This window comes from Garra rufa, chromosome 14, assembly GCF_049309525.1.
Source record: "Garra rufa chromosome 14, GarRuf1.0, whole genome shotgun sequence".
NCBI classification, from domain to species: domain Eukaryota; kingdom Metazoa; phylum Chordata; class Actinopteri; order Cypriniformes; family Cyprinidae; genus Garra; species Garra rufa.
The window spans coordinates 24,197,153-24,222,390 of NC_133374.1; the positions used below are offsets into that span (position 1 = coordinate 24,197,153).

Below are 25,238 nucleotides of genomic sequence, written 5' to 3' on the forward strand. Positions count from 1 at the left end.
CATAAATACGAATGATTTCAAACTATTTAAACACGCACACAAACACTAAATAAATGTAAAAATGACAACGTAGCCTACTTGAGACACTGGTGAAAAACCTTTTGAAAAACCTGTAAGCATATATTTTTAAGCATAATAATAATAATACATATTTTAAACATACTATTGTGTTCTTAAAGTCTTTTTAATTATTTTATTTTAACATTTAATTTAAATATAAATATGATTTATTACTATTACATTTATTTATTTATTTTACATTCTTGAATTATTTAAATAAAAGTATATTTTATTTAAGTATTTTATTGTATTTTAAACATTTTTTAGTGTACTTGCTCCTGTGTGCTTCCAGCTGAATGCGCGCTTTCTCTTTAGTCCAGCCCACAAACGAAAAGTAAAAGTCCTGAGTCCTGACAGCTCAGCCCGTAATCACTTGCTCTGAACGGTGGTTTAAACGGCTGGTATAGGTGAAGTTCCTCGATTTGAATTATTATCTCATTATTTCATTCAAATATTTTTCTTTCTGGTTGCTGACATGAAGACCTTTCGACATGGACTCTGTAAGTTTTTATGTCTCCTTTGTTAATATAAAGTGTTAAATGTCACCGGACCTGCAGAGTTTAATTAGCTGTCGTGTCATTTGTAACCATGTTAATCTCTGTGAAGACTTTACCGCCTGTAATACTGTAATAGCGCTGGCGTTTTTATTGTTTACAACTCTGGATTTGATCAGAACTGTGTTAAATGAATGAAATAATGTGGTATTTCATTACTATGTGAAATATTTATTTAAAACTAAGAGAAATAAGCGTGGAACGGAGGCTTATAACGCTTATAAATATATTACAAAATAGCTATAATATATTTTTAACTTTTAACAGTTGTTGTTTTTTCCATTTTAAGTGAAACCACATCTCATATTAACTAAACTAAACTGAATGCATTGTCACAAGTTCGTTTTCCCAGTACTTTACTCTCTGCCCTTCAATCTAATCTTCATTTACACATCTTTTTTGCAACCTCGTCACATGACAAAGCAAAAAAATAAAAAATAGTTGGGCTGAATTCTGAACTAGCTGACTTAATAGTTTTCTCTTCCTGCTTATTAAGTAAAATGTTTATCCTTCCCGTTTTAAAAAAGAAAGATTGCATCCACATTCACAGAAAATCTCATAAGGTCATCTAACATTGTTCTCCTGGTGTACAGTTAAAGATTTACTCCTGAGACAAAGATAATATGTCCTGGAAAAGCACAAGCTTTAATAGCAGGGCATATTCCAATGTCAAGATGGACGACTAAGATTTGCTAATGTTGGTTACGTCAAAACAAGTAACCTGACCTTGTTGTACCCATATAATACTGTGCTTGTGTTGAGTTCATCTGTAATATAGTGGTGATGAATGATGGCATGAGGGACCCTTTTAACACTTCCATCCTTAATCACTTTTGTGGCTTCAATGACACGCAAACTCTATCTATCTATCTATCTATCTATCTATCTATCTATCTATCTATCTATCTATCTATCTATCTATCTATCTATCTATCTATCTATCTATCTATCTATCTATCTAAACAGTAGTATTTCATAGCACATATCTTACCTTTAACCAAATTGAATGTTTTTATTTTTCCAATTAAAACACTTATAATCAGTTCTCTAAATTTCACTGGACCTGTTTGAGATCACGTGCTTGCATTACCCCTTGACTTCAGGAGCTTTGAAACTTCACCTTGGGGAAAGTCATTGGGAGGTTGTCTTTGGCTCTCTCCAGCATTCCAGTGCTTTTCCTTTAACCAGAGCCTGAAACCCAAAGCTATAACAGAAGCAATGGCTCTGTCTGTCACATATTAAGACCTGTCCTCCCTCTGTTTGACTGTAACTCACTGCCCATCCCTAAGAGACAGGATGACGATAGACTTTGAACCGTACTGGCACTGCAGTCTGTGGTTCCACATAATTTTGAAATGGTAGATTCAGATGAGGAGGATTATGGTGCGAACAGAGCGAGACTAAGCTTAGATTTCACAAGATTTTGGTATTTTGGCATCCTCCAGAAACCATCTTTGACAGTAATCAAAACGTACAAACAAGAAAGGTTTTTCCCATAAATTGGTCAACTGTTACTTACCACATACAATGAAAAACTGTAAAAGGTTTAAAGGGTACGTTTAATGATTTTCAACCAGCATTGTAAGTAAATTAACTATGTGAATTATTTTTCCTTCTACTGAAATCTTAAAACAGGACAGACTTTTTGACAGCTTTAGAGTTTTTGTGAAAACCACAGATCATACTTCTGCATTTTTATCCCTGCTCATGGATAGTCTGATCAAGCCCAATGCATTATGGTCATTTGAGCTTTCCAACCTTTTTTCACCACTGCCCTTTTCTCTATTACTGATTTAAAAAAATCAGTTTCTATTACACATACAGCCAATTTTTATTAAAACCCCATCTGGCTGGGCTGAATTAATCTTTTATTATCACATTATATATAATTGTACTGAAAAATACTATCAAATTGATGGTATTAGCAAGTAAAATTACTATAATTTACTGTTAAAAAAGCATTCCCGAAGTCCCCATGTGACATGACACATATGATTATATATGTATAATTATTTCTTTTTTTTCTGTTATCAGCAATCTACATTATATTGTTTTGTGTAACATGATCTATTTAGTTAATGTTCATTGCATTATTTTATATTTAATATTTTGTCTTTGTTGTAAAAATATACTGGCACCAACATGTGACTGTATTTTCTACAGTAAATTTCTGGCAATTACTATGGAAGCCCTCTGAGTTAAAAAAGTTAAAAAAGATAATTGCAACTTTTTATCTTGCAAATCTTTTTTCTTAGAATTGCTTGATTCAAACGTACAATTCTGACTTTTTTCTTATAATTGTAAAATGTAAACTCAGAATAGTGAGATTTAAACTAGCAATTCTGAGAAAAAAAGTCCAAATTGCAAGATAAAAAAATCGCAATTCTGATTTTTTTTTTCATAATTGCAAGTTTATATCTCGCAATTCTGACTTAATAACATCGCAAGTTATTAAGTCAGAATTGTGAGATATAAACTCACAATTTTGAGAAAATATATATTTTTCCCCCTCAGAATTGGACCTTTTAACACGCAGTTTAAATCTCACAATCTGAACTGTGAGAAAAAAAGAGTTTGTATCTCACAATTCTGAGAAAAAAAGTCAGAACTGCGTGTTTACATCTCACAATTTTGAGGAAAAAGTAATAATTGGAATATTTAAACTCGCAATTGCAAGAAAAAAGTCATAATTGCGAGATTTAAGCTTGGAATTCTGAGGAAAAAAGTCCAAATTGCAAGCTATGAACTTGCAATTCTGACTTTTTCTAAGAATTCTCGCAATTCTGACTTCATAACATCCAGCTACTAGTTATTAAGTCAGAATTGTGAGATATAAACTTGCAATTCTGAGAAAATATCTGTCGTTTTTCCCTTCTCAGAATTGGACCTTATAACTTGCAATTTAAATCTCACAATTCTGACTTTTTTCTCAGAATTGTAAGTTGTAAACTCGCAATTGCGAGAAAAAACTCAGAATGGCAAGATTTAAACTCGCAATTATGAGGAAAAAAAATTAAATTGCAAGATATATAAACTCACAATTCTGACTTTTTTCTCAGAATCGCAAGTTTAAATCTCGCAATTCTGACTTTATTACTTGCAACTGAAAGTTATTAAGTCAGAATTGTGAGATATAAACTTGCAATTCTGAGAAAATATCTGTCGTTTTTCCCTTCTCAGAATTGGACCTTATAACTTGCAATTTAAATCTCACAATTCTGACTTTTTTCTCAGAATTGTAAGTTGTAAACTCGCAATTGCGAGAAAAAACTCAGAATGGCAAGATTTAAACTCGCAATTATGAGGAAAAAAAATTAAATTGCAAGATATATAAACTCACAATTCTGACTTTTTTCTCAGAATCGCAAGTTTAAATCTCGCAATTCTGACTTTATTACTTGCAACTGAAAGTTATTAAGTCAGAATTGTGAGATATAAACTTGCAATTCTGAGAAAATATCTGTCGTTTTTCCCTTCTCAGAATTGGACCTTATGACTTGCAATTTAAATCTCACAATTCTGACTTTTTTCTCAGAATTCTAAGTTGTAAACTCGCAATTGCGAGAAAAAACTGAGAATGGCAAGATTTAAACTCGCAATTATGAGGAAAAAAGTTTAAATTGCAAGATATAAACTCACAATTCTGACTTTTTCTAAGAATTCTCGCAATTCTGACTTCATAACATCCAGCTACAAGTTATTAAATCAGAATTGTGAGATATAAACTTGCATTTCTGAGAAAATATCTGTCGTTTTTCCCTTCTCAGAATTGGACCTTATAACTTGCAATTTAAATCTCACAATTCTGACTTTTTTCTCAGAATTGTAAGTTGTAAACTCGCAATTGCGAGAAAAAACTCAGAATGGCAAGATTTAAACTCGCAATTATGAGGAAAAAAGTTTAAATTGCAAGATATAAACTCACAATTCTGACTTTTTTCTCAGAATCGCAAGTTTAAATCTCGCAATTCTGACTTTATTACTTGCTACTGAAAGTTATTAAGTCAGAATTGTGAGATATAAACTCACAATTCTGAGAAAATATCTATTTTCCCCCTCGGAATTGGAGCTTATAACTTGCAATTTAAGTTTTTTTTCTCAGAATTGTGAGATTTAAACTTGCAATTGTTTGGAATAAATCTCATAATTTAGAAGTCTTTTTTATGAAATCTCATAAAAAAGTCATTTGCGAGTTTATATCTCACAATCCCGAGAAAAAAAACTCAGAATGGAGATTTAAACTTGCAATTTTAACAACAAAAAGTCACAATTGCAACATATAACCTTGCAAATTACTTTTTTTCTCAGACTTTTGTAAGTTTGTATCTCGCAATTCTGACTTTATAACCCGCAATTGAGTCAGAATTGTGAAATATACAATTATGAGAAAATAGCTGTCTTTTTTCCCCCTTAGATGTGGACCTTATAACTCACAATATAAATCTCACAATTCTTAATTGTGAGAACAAAAGAGGTTGTATCTCACAATTTTGAGAAAAAAAGCCCTAATTGTGAGATTTAAACTCGCAATTGTGAAAAAAAAGTCGTAATTGCAAGATTTAAACTTGCGATTCTGAGAAACCAAGTCAGAATTACGTTTATATCTCACAATATTGAGAAAAAAGTCAGGATTGCTAGGTGTCAACTTGCAATCGTGAGAGAAAAAGTCATAATTGTAAGATAACAAGTCGCAATTACTTTTTTAAATTCTTTATTCAGTGGCGGAAACTGGCGTTCATAAATAACAGCTGCCAATTTAACAAGATATTTTTACAGTGACTTAATAGACTGCTTGTCTGATTTCACCTTGAATTTATCCGGTTATCCACTCACTTGAGAATGCCACTGCCATTGGCTGTAATGCGGGGGACCTGTCCCTTTTGTCCCCTACCTGTCTGAGACAGGAAGAGGAGTTGGTCTGGGAAAGCGGTAGTATCTCACCCAATGATCTAACCCGACGTTCCATATTGGCTCCACTGTAAGGTTTATAATTAGAGCTGGAATTTCACTGGGAATGTTAAGAGAGGATGATTCAATTGCTGTTCCACTTCAGTCACAGTTTTTCTTATTAACTCATTAACTTAACTTGTTAACCCCCTGTTAAACAGTTCAAGTGTAAATGAACACGGTTGTTAAGCAGTTGCGTAACTTACTTTCTCCTCCTCATTCACTCCATTTGCTTTGTAAATTTCCTTCTTGTCTAATAATTAAATCCCACTGGTGAGTCAATGATCAAGTCAGGTTAAAAAAATGAAAAAACTCTCATCAATACTCAACGTCATGTCATTTCAAATCTGCATGACTTCTGTGTTCTTTTGCCCATACAATGGAAGTCAATGGGGTCCAATGTTGTTTTTCAAACTTACTTTTATTATATTGACAATAACAGTTGAAACATTCGGTGAAATATATCTTTCAGTATGTTCATGGCTTTACACACGTCTTCCAGTGTGAATGATAAGCCCCTAAAGGTAGGTGACCCATATGGAAAAATCATGCAGACATAATTATTTAAAAGAGGTAGGAAGCCACAAACAATAGACCATCTCTAGGAATTTAAAGCTTGTTGGCTGTCACACACTGAAATTAGTCTCTAAGCTACTGTATGGAATCTGACTTTGATCTCGGAAACATGTCGGTAATATAGTTTTACATTTTGTTTAGTGAGCTATTAATAAAATAGCAGAATGTAGTTTTTATCGTGAGGAAACCAGGTAGACGGCTGTTAACCCAAAGCTAATCATTCATTAAGTATCGGCCCCTTCGTATTCGCACACACATACACAAATTAGCAAGCCGGAAGTGATTCAGTGCTGTTCCTATCCCCTTTTGTCACCAGCCATAAATATCCAAGAGGGCTATTCTAGCCAAGAAGCCTTTGAAAGAGGCAAACATGTTTTCTTGAAATAGACTCGGTTCATCAAGTTGAAGCCTCCTTTTGTTTATTTACACAGGATTTTGTATATTCAGAGATATAAAGATGTAACTTTTGGGTAGCTTGTCCTAGTCAGGATAAGATTGTTCTCATTGTGTCATTTTTCTTCCCTTTGAGTATAAAAAATATTTTATTGCCCTTGTAATGTAAGCAGGCCTGACATCAAAAGGTCTCGTCAAGATTACCCAAAGGGTGTGCTTCTGATTCTACCCATCATAAAATGAGTAATCTTTCGTATAAAAATGTCAGATTTGTTATCTCTGTTGTGTAATACTGTTTGCTAGGCTGATATTGTGTTGATATTGAGTTGACGTGCGTCAGTAAAAATAAATGGGGCTGAGCAGTACATGTGTCATGCAACAAAACAGAACAAGTCAAAAAATCTAGTTTAAAACATAAGATAAAATAAGAAGAGTCTTATGCTCACCAAGGCTGCGTTTATTTATTTGAAAATATAGTAAAAAAAAAAAAAGTAATATTCTGAAATATTATTATAATGTAAAATAGCTGTGTTCTATTAGAATATATTTTAGAATGAAATGTATTCCTTTTACGGCAAAGCTGAATTTCTTCAGTCTTCAGTGATCCTTCAGAAATCATTCTAATATGCTGATTTTCTGCACAAGAATTATATATTTTTAACCTTAAGGATTCTTTGATGAATTAAGAGTTCACTCTTTAATTTATAACAAAAACAGTTGTCATTACTGATCTGTTTACATCTGTTTATATCTGAGTTTACATCTTGCAGTTCTCACCTTTTTTTCTCAGAATAGCGTGATATAAACTCTCAATTTTGAGTTAAAAAGTCTTATAAAAATTATAGAGTTATAAAGTGAAAATTATAGAGCTATAAAGTCAGAATTGTGAGATTCTGTGGACAAAAGTAAAAACAAATTTTATATCTCGCAATTCTAAGAAAAAAGTTTATATCTTGCAATTCTGACTTTATAACACACAACTGCGAATTCTGAGAAAACATCAGTCTTTTTTTCTCCTCACAATTCTGAGAAAAAAGTCAGAATTTTCATATCTCGCAATCAAAGTCAAGGTTTATATCTTTCAGTTCTCTAAACTCACAATTCTGAGTTTTTTCTTTAAGATGCGATATGTATATCATGCAATTATGAGAAAAAAAGTCAGAATTGTAAGTTTGTATTACACAACTCTGAGAAAAAAAGTCATAATTGTGAGTTTGTATTACACAACTCTGAGAAAAAAGTCAGAATTGTACGTTTGTATTACACAACTCTGAGAAAAAAAGTCAGAATTGTGAGTCTGTATCACAATTTTGAGAAAAAAAGTCAGAATTGTGAGTTTGTATCACACAACTGAGAAAAAAGTCAGAATTGTGTTTGCTTTACTCAGCTCTGAGAAAAAAAGTCAGAATTGTGTTTTCTTTACTCAGCTCTGAGAAAAAAAGTCAGAATTGTGTTTGCTTTACTCAGCTCTGAGAAAAAAAGTCAGAATTGTGTTTTCTTTACTCAGCTCTGAGAAAAAAGTCAGAATTGCGAGTTTAAACCACGCAGTTCTGTGAAAAATATAGAATTGTGAGTTTGTTTCATGCAACTCTGAGAAAAATATCTGAATTGTGAGTTTGTATCATGCAATTCTGAGGGAAAAAGTCAGAATTGTCAATTTGTGTAATGTAATTTTAAGAAAAAAGTCAGAAGTGTGAGTTTATATCATGCAATTCTGAGAAAAAAATCTGAATTTTGAGTTTATATCATGCAATTCTGAGGAAAAAATTCAGAATTGTCAATTTGTGTAATATAATTAAAAAAAAGTCAGAAGTGTGAGTTTGTGTCACGCAACTCTGAGAAAAAAGTCAGAATTGTGAGTTTGTATCACACAATTGAGGAAAAAAGTCAGAATTGTGTTTGCTTTACTCAGCTCTGAGAAAAAAAGTCAGAATTTTCAGTTTGTGTCACACAACTGAGGAAAAAAGTCAGAATTGTGTTTGCTTTACTCAGCTCTGAGAAAAAAGTCAGAATTGCAAGTTTGTATCACTCAACTTTTAGGAAAAAAGTCAGAATTGCGAGTTTGTGTCACACAATTGAGGAAAAAAGTCAGAATTGTGTTTGCTTTACTCAACTCTGAGAAAAATGTCAGAATTGCAAGTTTAAACCACACAGTTCTGTGAAAAATATCAGAATTGTGAGTTTGTATCACGCAATTCTGATGGGAAGTCAGAAATGTGAGTTTTTATTATGTAATTCTGAAAAAAAAAATCAGAAATGCAGGTTTATATTAAGCAATTCTGAGAAAAAAAGTCAGAATTGGGATATAAAAAGTCACAATTACTTTTTTTGTATCCAGTGGTGGAAACGGGCTTCCATAGTGAAGTATTGATTTCTTTGTAAAAAAATAAAAATAAAAATTGTGATCCCAAACTTTTGAACAAGTAATGTATATATTTCAATTCATTTGAAGGCATTCACTGAAAGTATTAACTAAAAAGTATTAAGTAAAAATTTCAAACTACTGTATTTTAAATTGATGAATAGATGTTATGTCATTTACCCACACTACTTATCAGACACTATTGAAATCTTCTGTTTCACAAAATTCGCTGTCTTTATTTCTGTGTCCATTGTACTATGTAATTTCAGCTGTGTTGTAAACTGGAAAGAACCAAGGAACATTTTCATAAAAAGTGAAAGCTCATAGCAGCATCATGGATGAATGCCAATGTACTGGCCCGTGTGGCAGTAATTTCCTGTTTGTAGAGACAGAGTGCATTCGTAATGGCTTACAGAGTTCATACTGGTAGTGGTGGTGCTGATAGATATGCATTAATTGTTTTATCTCTCTTCCAGCATATATCCTCCCAGCGCAACCATGCCAGTCCTTAAGAACCTCCCGTCTCGGCTGAAGGGAGGCAGGTTTAGCGTGGATTTGTCGACAACACGTAGTGAGTTCATTCTCCGAAAAATGAGTCTCAACCTCAATCCATTTGAGGAGCCTGGCTCAGATGAGGACTGGCCAAGAAGCAATGGAGGCTCACTTCTGGATGGGCGTGTGCCCCGGGACAGAAACCCATTTGAGGATGAAGAAGATGAAAATGAGGCTAATGAGGTGCGGCGTGGAGGATCAGGGAAGGGAGGCTCCATCAAAGGCACCCTGGAACGCATGAAAGGAGTTTCTCCCCTCAAGACCCTAGGCAAACTGGGCAAGAACTTACGCATGTCTAGCAGGAGCAAAGGAAAGGACACCCCCTCCCCACATGGCTCTATAGGATCAGCCTCACCCATGCAGAGGAAGAAAAAGGGCAGACGGAGTTCAGAAGGGAGCTTGCTACGGTATGATGGGTTCAATTTCCCTTTACAGTAATGATCAATGAGTTAATTACGTCAGTGTGTGTCTACACAAACTTTTAGCAAGTGGCATAAATGCAATCCAATAATTGGCCTTTAAAGGGATAGTTCATTAACAATGAAAATTCAAACAAGATCATAAAATCCAAATAGGTAATAAAGTATTGCATAACAAATTCATATGAAGTGTGGTTTAAATTAAGCTTGTCATATGAACAACCAGTCAGTAACTACATTAAAGAATGATTCACCCAAAAATGAAAATTCTGTCATTAATTACTCACCCTCAAGTCATTCCAAACTAGACCCTCATTCATCTTTGGAACACAAATTAAGATACTTTTCATGGAATCCAAGTGCTTTCTGACCCTGCATAGACAGCAATGTAAGAACATCGTTAAAATAGTCCATGTTACATCAGTAGTTCAACCATAACTTTATTAAGCTACCAGAATACGTTTTGTGTGCAAAGAAACACGTTTTTCATGTCTGCGGGTTGAAGCGACCCCAATAACGTAATATTTAGCCCCTGGAATGCTAATTTTACCAGAGGAACCCCACCACAAAATGCATATTTCCCCCCTGGAACACAGTTTTTACTGGGGGACTCCACTCAAAATGTGATTCGGCTGCCTTTGGGCTAGTTTTGAGAACCAATTGGGCAGGTTTTGTTGTGAAAAGCTAGCAACCCTGCCACTCACTCCCATGAAGCACTGCAAATGACATAATCTAGTCAGTCTCCCTACTATCTCAATCTACTTGAGTATTTATGAATATATATAGAAATTTTGAAATGAATGTATAATATATTAATTCTCTCTCTCTCTCTCTCTCTCTCTCTCTCTCTCTCTCTCTCTCTCGCTCTCTCTCTCTCTCTCTCTCTCTCTCTCTCTCTCTCTCTCTATATATATATATATATATATATATATAGTCAACATCTTTAAAGCAATACTTCTATATTCCTCCATCAATATTCTCAAGTTAATCTCTTTTCCTCATTAAACCTGTTGAGCAGTAACAAAGGAGACATTCAAAATATGCAATTTGGGTGTCCACCATGAACAAGGTTAAAGGGATAGTTCACCCAAAAATAAAAATTCTGTCATTAATTACTCAACCTCATGTTGTTCCAAACCTGTAATACCTTTGTTTATCTTTTGAGCACAAATGAAGATATTTTTAATTAAATCCGAGAGCTTTCTGACCCTGTATAGACAGCAATGCAGCTGACACGTTCAAGGCCCAGAAAAGTAGCTTCATAAAAGTACGGTTGAACCACTGATCTCACATGGACTATTTTACCGATGTCCTTGCCACCTTTCTGGGCCTGGGAAGTTGGCCTGGGCCAATTGCATTGCTGTCTATGGAGGGTCAGAAAGGTCTTGGATTTCATCAGAAATGATGATGAACAAAGGTCTTACAGGTTTGGAACCACATTAGGGTGAGTAATTAATGACATAATTTTCATTTTTGGGTGAGCTATCCCTTTAAGAACCACTGCTTTAGGTGACTATTAGTTATTACAAAGGTGTGTACTGTTCAGCTTGTTTCAAAAGGTCTGTGATGTTCTTATGGCAGTTTGAGCTGGGAAATCCTTTTCTCATAGATCCACTGAAAATCTCTAATACATGCGGCATCATGCCACCCGAATAAAGTAGGCCACCTTGGGTCATTGTCCAAATTCACATTTGGCCCTCCAGACCCCGATAACCTGAAACCAGTTCAGCATTAGATGTTCAGTGCTGCTTTCTGTGTGATATGATACTGATTGTGAGAATCATTTATAAAATTATTGTGAACATCAGTTCAGTAATTTCTTACCCAGAGGTCGTCCATTTTCATATGCCATCTTCATCAGTGTCATTCAGACCAATCCAGACTGAAGTACCACCAAACCTATTCTTAACAAAATCCTGAGCAGATTAAACAATTACACTTAACACAGACAATAAACACATAGACACAATAGACTCTGTCTGTACAGTATCTCCTGCTCTCAGTTCAGTTCTTTGTCTCATTAGCAGTAAGTAATGTGAGTTACGTAATCAGATTACTTTTTTCAAGTTACTAAAGTATCACATTACTATCACATAGTATCATATAATATTAAATATCTGAGTTACTGTTAAAATAAGTAAAGTTACTATGTTTTTCAATTTATTCAGACACCTCTCCTGTCCTGTGTTAAGAGGAATTGTGAGTTGCAGAGGCACTTCCTTCAGTCTGAGGCTTATTAATTTCACTTTTGGTGTGAAAAAGCCTTTAGAGTTGCCAAAAATATAACTTGTGGGTTTTTAGCCGAGGTCAGAAAAAGTAATCCAAAAGTAACATAATGTATTACTTTCCATAAAAATTGTTTATAAAGTACCACAGTATTGTAATGCATTACATTTAATAGTAACTTTTTCCAGCACTGCTCATCAGACATGTAGTAAAAATTGAATTGATAGTCATCTGTCTGTAAACACATCCAGTTAAGCTTTTAGCGTTTTATTCCCATTTACACTCATCTGTCTGTCACTTATACAGATAGTATACTATCTTTACCACAGCTCAACTAAATCATGCTTTAAAAGTGCCTGCTGTATCTACCTATTTTCTGTGAATGTTCGATATAGAATAGAATAAAAATACCAAAGTGTAGTAAACAGTAAAACAATTTGCGCTACCAACCAGTTTGTTTATAATTACAACAATACATTAAAGTAATATGTTTTGAAATACCAGTTTGCAATATCAAGCAGCGTAAAGACCATGTAAAACTTTACCAAGAATCAGAAGTTCATTTCTTAGCTGTTCTCTCTCATTGGTCAGGTTTGTGTTATTGAGTATTAGCTCGTTTCTCCCATTGGGTACGTTTTTATTCTTGAATATGAACCGCTGTCTTTATTGAGTGTTTTGGTGTTGGCAAAATGTAGACAAACTGAAAGTTTCTCTCCTGGAGTGGACTGTGCTGTGTTTCTCATCTGTGTGTTGTGTGGCCAGTATTTGTACAAAAAGTGTGGATTTGGTTAATTTCAATTGGATTTAAGTGAATATCAAGACATAAGCACACAGTCTTGAATCTTTGTCTGCTTGTTCAATATTCAGTTCAAGATTTGTAATGTGGTGATTCACTTTGTAGCTGGTAAGTTCATTACTTATAACTCAATAACAAAGACTTGTTTTAAAATCCCAATGGGAAAATTAATGGAAAAAATCTTGGAAACAAGGCAGCTGAAAAGTGGACGGCCACTAGTACACTCCATATCAGTTCCCGGGACTAAGATGAGAAAGAGACTCAGTGTTTTTGTGGTAATTTATAGCAAATATGAGGAAGGAGAGTTTGCAAAATGATTTGGGCAGTTCCATTTGTTGCCACCACTAGTAGAATAGACATACTATTCTCAACAAACTTCTCCTCATCAACTTTCTTCTTTCTACAGAATGGCCGGAAAGTGCAAGGAGAGCTTGACCAATGGTGACCTGTGCTCAGAAACTGATGCTGACTCCACCAGTCGCCGACTCTCCTTCCTGAAGATTGTGGGCAAGGGCAAGATGAAGAGGGAGTCCATGCAGGACCACTCATCTCAGGGGCCTGAGGAGGAGCCGGTGGAGGAGGTGCCTGAGGTCAAACCCAGGGAGCCACTTTCAGGTAAACAGTCAACTGAATATGAACATATCACTGCAGTTTCCAACAGAAATAAACACTAGAGGCGGTAAAACAGCGAGCACTTGTAATTGTTTTCAAACACAGTTATAATTACAGCTCCATGTGTTTCACATTCCGGTGTTGTGCCCAATTCCCTATTCCCCCTAGTATTTGTAGGTTTAAGGTTAATTGTGGGGAAGGGGTTAGGATTAGGCAATTATGTAGCAATTTCAACAAAAGGGGGTAATAATTTGGCAGGGGGGTGGTGGAAATGGTGAGGCTGCCATTACATAATCTGAGAATATTTGTTTTCTATTTAAATTGGTTCATTTAAAAGTAGACATTTCACTCTCTATAGATATATTTTTCATATCTGTAAGGCAAGTATACACAGAGTTCCAACGTTTCAAGTCCACAGACACAGAGACAGCAGAAAGTGCACACTATTTGCTTTAATTATTTTACAAAAGCACAACCTTTCGTTGTTGTTCTGACTAATACAATTTTGGTCAACCAAGCCTCTTCTCGTCGACTAATGGTTAGTCGACTATTATGGGGCAGCCCTAGAAAATGGGCACAACTCTATGCATTAGGGTTGTGCCGATAGACGATAGTATCGTGTATCGACGATAGTCAGAGATATCGCCTGTGGCTGATGCCTTTGACGATAGTTAGACGATTATTATTATTATCCGTCAAAAAGGCGCCTAACTTTAGCGATGCAGCGCGGAGAGTCGGTTCTAGGATGCTTCAGAAACTTGCCGCGGTATGAACACAAGCAAAGAGAGTGGCTACGTCGCCTTAACGCGCCACAGACGTCTGCAGTGCGTATGTGTTGCGTCCGTGCACCCACGGAGAGATTTTCATCATACAGCACGGTGTAGATTAACTGATTCTAACGGGAGTGTTATATTAGCATTGCACAGTCATTAGGATAACAGAGGTAGTAGAACGTGGTTCAGGCTAAATTAATTACCATATATCAGAATCGATCTGTATAGGCTAAACATAAACATTCACCTCAGTAACATCTGTATGCGTTAATTAGAATTACGATGCGATCAAATGGCGCTAAACATACGCACGTGAATTACACGGGCATCACTTCTCCACATTCTACATAAACTGAATTACAACATCACCTGACGACAACGGTCAGACATAAAGTGATAACATTATCGCAATATGACAGGTAAAGAAAGATACACTCATTTACATTCATGCACGCACATTTACCACTCACTGAGGATAGCAGAGAATGAAACCGAAAGTAAAACCTCTCCGGCAGAACTATATCGTCAGCGCTCTGTACACGCACAACTTAGTCACATGCCCAATAGCAAGTCTACCTTTACAAAATGAATAAGGAATTTACTACATAGATAATTAAATAAATCAGCACGATAGTATCGTGTATCGGCGATCTCTCAGGCTGACGATAGGACGATATGAAAATTGAGCATATCGCCCAACACTACTATGCATAACAAGCTTGCTCGGAAGATCAGCCAGCATGGAATTGGAGTTAGGATGTGGAATCCTTGGGTATGAAACCCATGAAAAACATGACTCCTGATAAAAGACCTGAAAGATGAGAGATTGAAAACAAGCTAAAACGGCATGATTGCTATTGTGTTTATACATCACATTTTTCTTTTGTTTATACTGTCTGGTAGGTTTAGGTGTAGTGCAGATGGTACGTTATTTTAAAACGTCACGGAGCATTAGAGTTATAGTGCCATATAACAAACTTTTCAAGTTAGAACTGCGGTGAGACATACAAAACCAATGTCACATAAAACGTACTATATGTAAGTTCATCTGTTCCGGGAAAAAAAACCCTGAACACTCTTTTAGCACAATTTAGTGGACATTTCGCATCAAATATGTCACAAAACATACATGGCGGTACTTTAAAGGAATATTACTATGAATACTCCTTTAAGGCATAATTGTATTGAACTTCTAAAAGATCTGCAGTCATAATCGACTGTGATAGCGTTAAATATGGGATTATTTGGAAATGAATTCCACTATGAATGTACAACTATCTTTAATGCCTGTTCCTAAACTTTTGACCACAGCTGTAATGTACCAGAGCTTGATTGTTTAGCTTGTCCTGCATGAGCATGGTACATGCAAGGCAGGAATTTGCACATGATTGCATGCTCAGGTTTCAGGCTTTTTACTGCAAGACAAGGGGAGATAAGGTTCAAAACCAGCAACAACTTGCAGGCTCTGATGGTTAAAGAATATAAGCATATTGATAGTAAAGAATGAGATTGGGACTATCAACCTAGCAATACCAGTTGGTAGCGTCACAGCCCTGGACTGTTGTGCAAACAAATCTACAAGTGTTACTGGTTGCTTGTACATTTGTTAAACAGTCAACAGAGTTCATTGTGTGCTCAACCTAGTAGAATTTAGCTTCAGCCCTGCTCTTACACAATTGCTCTTACATAATTACAGAATCATTTAAGCAAGACTCTGATTAGCAGGTTCATGTGTGTTTAATTAGAGCTGGAACTAAATTTTGGAGAAAGATTGACAATCGGAGAACTTGCCTGTCAGAGCGGCATGCATTTTAACAGATTTTCGAAGCTCTTCAGCCGTTTTCACCATACGGGTAGGGGGCTGTCACATTTAAACCATCAATCTTGTCCCCTTGTAGCATGGAACATGATAAAAGAGGAATCTGAGCAAAGGGGAACTGAATGTGCCCCCACAGTGTCATGTTTGGTCATGTCTTTGCTTTGTTTCAGCAGGGGGGGACAGGGTTAGTGATTTTTGCCGCTTTGCATGTTGCAGCTGACACAGCAAAAAATCACTCTTTATTTGTGTATTTAGCCACATTATGTTGACGGGAAACCTTCTGGTGACCTCCCGCAATAGTCATGTTGCTTTCCAAATTGTGCGTTCAGCAACTCTCAGCTGAAGAGACCACCAGACGCTTTGAGTTATCTGTAATTTGGGAGAAGAGCCATTTTGTTCACACATTGATTAGATGTCACATTAGATATACAACATTCCAATTTTCTTAGTTTGGTCTGTTTTTGTGGTTTCTTAAGTATATGAATTTAAATAGATAGCCTACTTCCCATTTATTTTGCAGACATAAGTGTTGTGACTAAAGAAAGCATTGCTCCATCCACCCAGCTGTTCCCGAGTTGCCTCACATTCCTGAGTGAATGATAATCAAGGCTTTAATTATTTATTCAGAGAGTCTTTTTGAAGAATGTTATCAAACATCTTCACAATGATGCATTAAATACATGGGACATAAGAAATGGGAAAGTAACGCTTCGAGTAATGCGTAAGGCCATGCATGCCTCGGTCGCTGCACATGCAAGAAAATCCAGAAAATGGAGCAAAGAACAGGATGTGAATGTTGTTCGTAGAGGGTGTTTTAACTGTCAATATTCAAATTCTGCTAAACAAGTTCAGATTTCACTAGAGTAGGAGTTGGCAAAACTTTTACAATGACTTTACTTCTTGTGTCATTGCTTTACCAACCTCACTCTATAGCTCAACATATAATTGATATAATTATTTTCTTTTTAATTTATTCATTTTGTGGTTGGTCAGATAAAAAAAAATATGTATCTTATGTTCACCAAGGCTACACAAACAGTAATATTGTATATTATACAGTTGAGGTCAAAAGTTTACACACACCCTGCAGAAACTGCAAAATGAGGGATCATACAAATGCATGCATATAATTTGTTTTTGGTACTGACCTGAATACAACATTTCACATAAAATACATTTATATATAGTCCACAAGAGAAAATAATAGTTGAATTTATAAAAATTACCCTGTTCAAAAGTTTACATACACTTGATTCTGAATGATCCACAGCTGTTTTTTTGTGATCATAGTTGTTCATAGTTGCTCAGAGTCCCTTGTTTGTCCTAAACAGGTAAACTGCCCGCTGTCCTTCAGAAAAATCCATCAGGTCCCACAAATTCTTTGGTCTTCATCAATTTTGTGTAGTTGAACCCTTTCCAACAATGACTGTATGGTTTTGAGATCCATCTTTTCACACTGAGGACAACTGAGGGACTCATGGAACTATTACAGAAGGTTCAAATGCTCACTGATGCTCCAGAAGGAAACACGATGCATTAAGAGCCAAGGGTGTAAACTTTTGAACAGAATGAAGATATGTACATTTTTCATATTTTGCCTAAATATCAATTTTTTTTATTTAGTGCTGCCACTTCAGAAGCTACTGAAGATACTTAAATGTTTCCCAGAAGACAAACCCTCAAAATGACCCTGATCTTCAAAAAGTTTTCACCCCGACTCTTAATGTGTCGTGTTTCCTTCTGTAACATCAGTGAGTGTTTGAACTTTCTGTAATAGTTGCATATGAGTCCCTTAGTTATCCTCAGTGTAAAAAGATAATCTCAAAATAATACGGTCATTGTTGGAAAGGGTTCAAATACACAAAAATGCTGAAAAACCAATACATTTGTGGGACCAGAAGGATTTTTCTAAAGAACAGTGGGCAGTTTAACTGTTTAGGACAAACAAAGGACTCATGAACAACTATAACTAAACCAAAAAAAAAAAGCTGTGGATCATTCAGGTAACAACACAGTGTAAAAAGAATAAAGTATATGTAAACTTTCGAACATGGTCATTTTTATACATTTTTTATTTTCTCTTGTGGACTATATGTAAACGTCTTTTATTTAGGTCAGTATTAAAGGTTGTATCAGCGATTTCTAGCCTAAAACATAAAGTGTCAATTTCAGCTGACCTTTCTTCACGATCCGCTCGCTGCCTGCCCCATAAATTGTCTGTGAAAAAACCGCGTCTCTCTGGTCAGCCTAGGGTCCGAGATATGCCAAAAAAACAATCGGCACTACCAACCTTTCCACACATAAACAAACAGTGTTCCAACCAATCAGTGTCAGGGGTTTGGTGTTGTGGACTTTCGTACTGGTGCAGGGATGTGAGGGAGGCGGAGCGAAAGTCCACAACACCAAACCCCTGACGCTGATTGGTTGGAACACTGTTTGTTTATGTGTGGAAAGGTTGGTAGTGCCGATTGTTTTTTTGGCATATCTCGGACCCTAGGCTGACCAGAGAGACGCGGTTTTTTTCACAGAAAATTTATGGGGCAAGCAGCGAGCGGATCGTGAAGAAAGGTCAGCTGAATTTTACACTTTATGTTTTAGGCTAGAAATCGCTGATACAACCTTTAAATAAAAAAATAACATGCATTTTGTATGATCCCTCTGATTTTGGTAAAATAATTAACATTTTTCACAATTAGCAAGGTGTATGTAAACTTTTGACCTCAACTGTATTATTTCAATTTGAAGATAACTGGTTTCTATTGTAAAGGGGACATCGGATGCCCATTTTTCACAAGTTAGGGGTCTTCATGAAATGTCTGCAACATACTTTGGTTAATATTCCTCATCCTTTTACCTTGTCAAAAACAGTGCACAGTGGGCCTTTTCGGTGTCTATTTAAATGATAATGAGCTACTTCTCACTCCACCCCCTCTTCTGTTTTTTTGTGTATTCAGTGGCATGTTACCAACAAAAAAAGAAAGAAAATTAAGACTCTTATGTTCACTTAAACATCAAACTACAAAACACCTGCATTGCTTACAAAACATTGTTGTCACTACAGCTGCTTGAGTGCGGAGAAAATGGCAGACATAGTACACCTAGCTGAAAGCAGAAATATGCTAATGATGTCATACTGCTCAGGCTATACTCTCAAAATATTATAACTTCAATTGATACAATTTAATTCTCGTAATTTTGACTTTATTCTCTTTATTCTTTATTTTATTTAAAATATTACAACAATAATCTTGTAATTTTAGATTAATTTTTTTTTTTTAACGTGGCACTAAACTCCATCATAATAAACAGTTGTGCTGCCCAGTAAAAAAAGCATTTTTGTTAGTAGTCCCATTATTTTAGGCCCCACTGTATACAGTATACAGTAAATATAGTATACAGTATAAGCAGTTCCACCAAGGGTGGTAAATCTAGTCATTTTGCTTTAAAAACCCCAACAATACCATCTTTTCCGTGATGTTGCAACAACATGAAAAATGTGTTCTTGGAACACAAAGCATGTTGCAAATAAACCTCATTGCTGCTTTGCTGTGAGTTCAGAGAGCAAGGTCTACGTTGCATTTGGGTGGCTGGTATCTATCAGGACTGAGAGCATTTAGTAGTCTTTGTAATATGACATGACTGAGTTGATAAAGAAGCCATATAGAAGGGCGTTTACCCCTCATCGTAGTGAATGATTTCCAGACCTCGCCAAATTACAACCCACAACCTCTAACCATAAGCCATAACTGCAGCTGAGAGCCATTCTGTCATGGCCGCCATGGAATCAGTATCTGAGTGGAATGTTTGCAATCAATGCGTTCCCGTTTATGATAGCAAATATTCCTGCATGCCAACTGGCAGAGTCACTTCCACCTTATCCAGCTATTGTCCAACATTTGGCAGGAGGATTTGTTCATGCATGTCAAATAAACCAACAAGCATTAAGTGAGGGCAGGGTAGCACTTAGTATAAGGTGGAGTTCGCGTTTTCCAAATGGTCCAATTTAGGTTCGTTCTGTTGACGTTGGCCACGTCTAAATAAATCAAAAAGGGAGTGGGACCATCCTGACCTAAAGGTCTCCAGCGGCAGGCGAGGCCAGTTGTCACTTGGAAGCCACTTCATCTCACTGGGCCTGGATGTTGAAACTAAATTTTAGCATGTGGAATTCCTTCAGCAGGGCTCAGTATTGCTCGACCCATCTGCTCCGCTAAGGCAGAGGCAGGAAATACAATCGTCCACCACTTATTAAATATTTCACTTCTGGGGAAAATATGTCTATTCTGCACATGCTGCGCATTAAGTAAAGGAAGTGAATGAATGAGAACGGGAGTTTCTGTGGGCTGCTATTCCTCAAGTTCTGACTCTGAAACAGAGGGTTAATGTAAAATGGTCCTGAACCTGTGGCACGACAAAGAACAGATCGTATTCCATTACATTCCTAGAATCCAGGCTAATCTTTTCCTTGTAACGGCTGATTGGTCCTGCTGAGAGGTGTTGGTTGTGCAGGTGTGTTGGAACTATGTTAGAGGATATCTTGCTTAGTCAGATCTTTTCAGTCGAGTTGCTTGATAGCCCCCACCCTTTTAAATCCTCAGCCAAAAGCAAACAGTGTTATGTCCTCTTGGAAGTTGTGGTGGGGGTATATGTGTAGCATATGTGCCATACGTGCCCTTAAAAGGCAACACTTCAGTCCCTGTGGTTTTCATTAAGGAAGGGTGGCGACATGTCCATGCTTAAGTCAAGTATGCTCCACACCATGAATTTAGTGCGTGAGACTCTGTGGAAACAAAGAACTAGTGTAGTCCTCTGCACAGCTCAGCGCTGTTACTGGCAACTTTCTGCATTTTAATGACTGTGGGATAAAACCATTTAAACTACATGGCTTTCAACATCTGGATCATTGCTTTTCAAATATTGAAATCCATCATTTAACACAAATACATCTATGTATGTAGTATATATTCATAGTACAAAAATAAAACAATGCCAATATTGCAAATTATAACACTACAAAGTGTATATGGGTTGTTGTCGTGACATGGCATTTTCACTGTCCCACAAGAGACTTTTTTTTTGTTTTTGAGTCAAAATTGTCCTATGGTATTACTGTCTCAAGCATGGTTCAATAAATTTGAACTTTTATAAATTAAAAAGAAAAGCATAAAAATGTCACTGTGGCATAACTGTGCAAGTGTCTGTTTTAGTAAATGGCAATCATTTTTTCATATTTCTGAAAGTGTAGGAACTTAATACAATTGTTGAGTTGTTCTGAAAACCAAGTCCTCTGGTGTGACATCATATCCTGTTTTTAAACTGTACAAGTGCCTATTTTAGTTAATGGCAATAATCTTTTCATATATTTCCATATACAGTCAAGCCCGAAATTATTCATACCCCTGGCAAATTCTGACTTAAAGTTACTTTTATTCAACCAGCAAGTTTTTTTATTTTTATTAGAAATGACACAGGCTGCTCCCAAAAGATAATAAGACGATGTACAAGAGGCATCATTGTGGAAAAAAAATATTACTCATCTTTTATTTACATTTGAACAAAAAGTGTCATGTCCAAAATTATTCATACCCTTCTCAATAATCAATAGAAAAGCCTTTATTGGCTATTACAGCAATCAAATGCTTCCTATAATTGCTGACCAGCTTTTTGCATGTCTCCACTGGTATTTTTGCCCATTCATCTTTAGCGATGAGCTCCAACTCTTTCAGGTTGGAGGGTCTCCTTGCCATCACCCTGATCTTTAGCTCCCTCCACAGATTCTTAATTGTATTTAAGTCAGGACTCTGGCTGGGCCACTGCAAAACATTAATGTTTTTCTCTGCTAACCATTTCTTCAGCACTTTTGCTGTGTTTTGAGTCGTTGTCTTGCTGAAATGTCCACTGGTGCCCAAGGCCAAGTTTCTCTGCAGACTGCCTGATGTTGTTGTTGAGAATTTTGATGTATTGCTCTATTTTCTTGGTGCGGTTTACTGTGATTAGGTTCCCTGGTCCACCGGCTGAAAAACACCCCCAAAACATTAGGTTCCCACCACCATGTTTGACAGTGGGGATGGTGTTCTTAGGGTTAAAGGCTTCTCCTTTTTTACGCCAAATGAAGGCTACATCATTGTGGCCAAAAATAATATATATTTGTTTATCTGACCATAGATCAGAAGACCAGAAGTCTTTTCCTTTGTCCAGATGAGCATTTGCAAAGGCCAAGTGGGCTTTTGTGTGCCTTATCTGGAGAAGTTGTGTCTTCCTTGGTCTGCGTCCGTGGAACCCAGCGGTGTGCAGTGTCCGTTGGACTGTCTTGTACATCGTCTTATTATCTTTTGAGAAAAGCCTGTGTCATTTCCGGTCAAAAAAAAACCTTGCTGGTTGAATAAAAGTAACTTTAAATCAGAATTTGCCAGGGGTATGAATAATTTGGGCTTGACTGTATATCCGCATATCAGTCTGAATGAACAATATAATGGCGTTAATGGGAAGACTAATTTAAAAAAGTAAGTTAACAACTCACACACTTGGGTTTAACCACTTTGTTACATCAAAATGGCATGTAAACATACAATATGCAAGTATTTATAAAGATATATTATATAACAAACACAACCTTGTCTCACAATTAAAAAGCTTGAAAAGTCATACAATTCGAAAGTTTTATGAGCCTTACAAGCAGATAGATTTATGCACATGGGTGGACAAACAGTTCATTACCTGGAATGCCATTACCTGTTGAAAATTCTGAGTAAATTCCAATTCCTGTTATTCCAATTCCTATTCAGCTTCCTGTGGGGCATGGACAATATTTTTCATACTTGATCAGTTAAAAAGGAGTCCATTTTTAAATTATTCCTCTCAGACTGATGCTTACAGGGTCGACCTTTTCTTCCTCCAGGCCCGGTCTCAAAGTCATTGAGATGATACAGTGAGATGTTGTTCTTTGGGTGGAGGACTTTTCACGTGGATGAGTTGCAGAGGAAGTGACTCTAAATTTTTAACAGGCAGCGCATAAATTTTTCCACCTTGTCCCCCCCGTCTGCGTTAGCGATAACCCTGACGGTATTGTATTTTATATTTAGATCTCCTTCCGATGGACTGGCACACTTGGGCTGTTATTATGCGAGGCGCTTGAGAAGGGCGTGGGGTCTGTCGTGGCATTACAGGACAGTCCATCCTAGATAGGCACAGGGACAGATGAGTCAGGCGCCAACCGAACACCCCCGCATCCTTCCCTCTAAGAAAAGGTCAGGAAGTCACAGGAAATAAATGGGCAACTCAGCATCGAAAAGAACCCCTTATCGTCTATCCAGTGTTCTTTAGAGGAATTCAACAGCAGGGACAATTATTTGCACAGCTGATTTGTGACTTTTGGTCTCCGGTGTATATGGGCTGTTCCCAAACTGAATATTTTTCCTCTCACTAAATTTGTCACTACTGAAACACAATGACATATAATTTAATAAGAATGGCTATATGGACCTATTAAGATTTTGTTTACATCTGCCTTGTAAACAGATTTTTTGCTATTTTATTAAAAGTTTGAGTTAAATTAATAACGATTACAATTTTAACAATATTTCAAGTGTGATTTATGAGATGTGTTGCATTTTGAATCGTCTTTCTTTGTAAAAGGCATAAAGTTGATCATAATGATGTCAAAGTTAAGGATTTATTAGTTTGAATATAAATGGAACCAAACACTATCATAACATCTTCAACATTCAATATACTTTATTATTGATAATTTATTTTTGACAAAACCTCCCATGTTTCAGTCGTGACAGCACATTTTGGTAGTGACAGTAATGTTTTGGTAGTGACCTCATCACATTACAGAATTTTAACTGGCATATTAAAATCTAAAACTAAAACATACTGAAATACTAAAAATTTGCATAACTGTGCTAAAATTTTATTTCCTCAAATAAAGAATTATGTGTTCCCTTTCTACCAAAAAAAAAAAAAATGAAGACGTTTTGGTTGTGACTGTTTCGGTAAGGACAATTTTATTGAATACCACCCAAAAAAAAAACACACACAATTTTACTACCGAAACTTCACCAAATGTTTTGGTAGTGACAATTTTAGATACTTTTGAGCCTAGCTTAAAACGTTAATCCTCTGCATCTTTAGCGGCTTAGGTGTGTGTTCATTATTACATCCAACAACAGACCACCTCAATCGCTCAATGTGAGACATTCTTGTCTTCCCCTGCACCTGAGTCGACACAATAGACCTTTCTCACAACTTCCGTATTTTGCGCCGGAAATACGTAATTGCTGTGTAAACCCATTTCCGCCCCGGTATGCCGGTAACCAGTTAAACAACGTGAAAAACGCTTAACGTGGCTTAATGTATGTAAAAAACGACCAGGAAACCGCAAGTTTCTGTCAGACCTTACGTGGAACAAACATTAACTACTATCAAAAGAACGAGCCCTTATTCCACATATAAAGTGAATAATATCACGTTAAGCGTTTTCTCCCCCATAGAAGCCCATTATAAGGAAACAGCTTAACGTGGTTTGCGTACCTCAACAGCGACCAGGGAAAACCAAACGTATGTTAAATTTGACTTATAATAAATACTTGCTGCTGTCAAAAGAACGAGCTCTTATTCAGCATATAAAGTGCGCGCCCCATAGAAGTCCATTATAACAAACAATGTTAAGCTTTTTCCTTAATGGAGTTCTATAGGGAGAAAAGCGTGATATTATTCACTTTATATTATTCACTTGATATGCTCAATAAGAGCTAATTATTTTGACAGCAGAAAGTGTTTATTATAAGTAAAATTTTAAGCCACGTTAAGCTTTTTTTTTTTTTTTTGTATAATAGACTTCTATGGGGCGCGATCACTTTATATGCTGAATGAGAGCTCGTTCTTTTGAGAGCAGCAAGTGTTTATTTTAAGTGAAATTTAACAGAAGTTTGGTCTTCCCTGGTCGCTGTTAAGGTAAGTTAATAAACCAAGCTGTTTCCTTATAATGGGCTTCTATGGGGGAGAAAACGCTTAACGTGATATTATGCACTTTATCTGTGGAATAAGGGCTCGTTCTTTTGATAGTAGTTAGTGTTTGTTCCAAGTAAGGTATGACAGAAATTTGGGGTTTTCTGGTCATTTTTTACGTACGTTAAGCGTGTATAAAC

General features: G+C 36.2%; 1 protein-coding gene across 1 annotated transcript in view; it reads left to right on the forward strand.

The window, feature by feature from the left end:
* The first annotated feature begins 445 nt into the window (after positions 1-445).
* The window catches only part of exoc3l2b (exocyst complex component 3-like 2b), a 45,130-nt gene continuing 20,337 nt past the window's right edge, over positions 446-25,238 (forward strand). Inside the window, exons 1-3 of the mRNA XM_073817834.1 lie at positions 446-560; positions 9,369-9,851; positions 13,292-13,500. Of these exons, the coding sequence (XP_073673935.1) occupies positions 9,391-9,851; positions 13,292-13,500 (670 nt within the window). The 5' untranslated portion in view covers positions 446-560; positions 9,369-9,390. The remainder of the gene's footprint in view (positions 561-9,368; positions 9,852-13,291; positions 13,501-25,238) is intronic.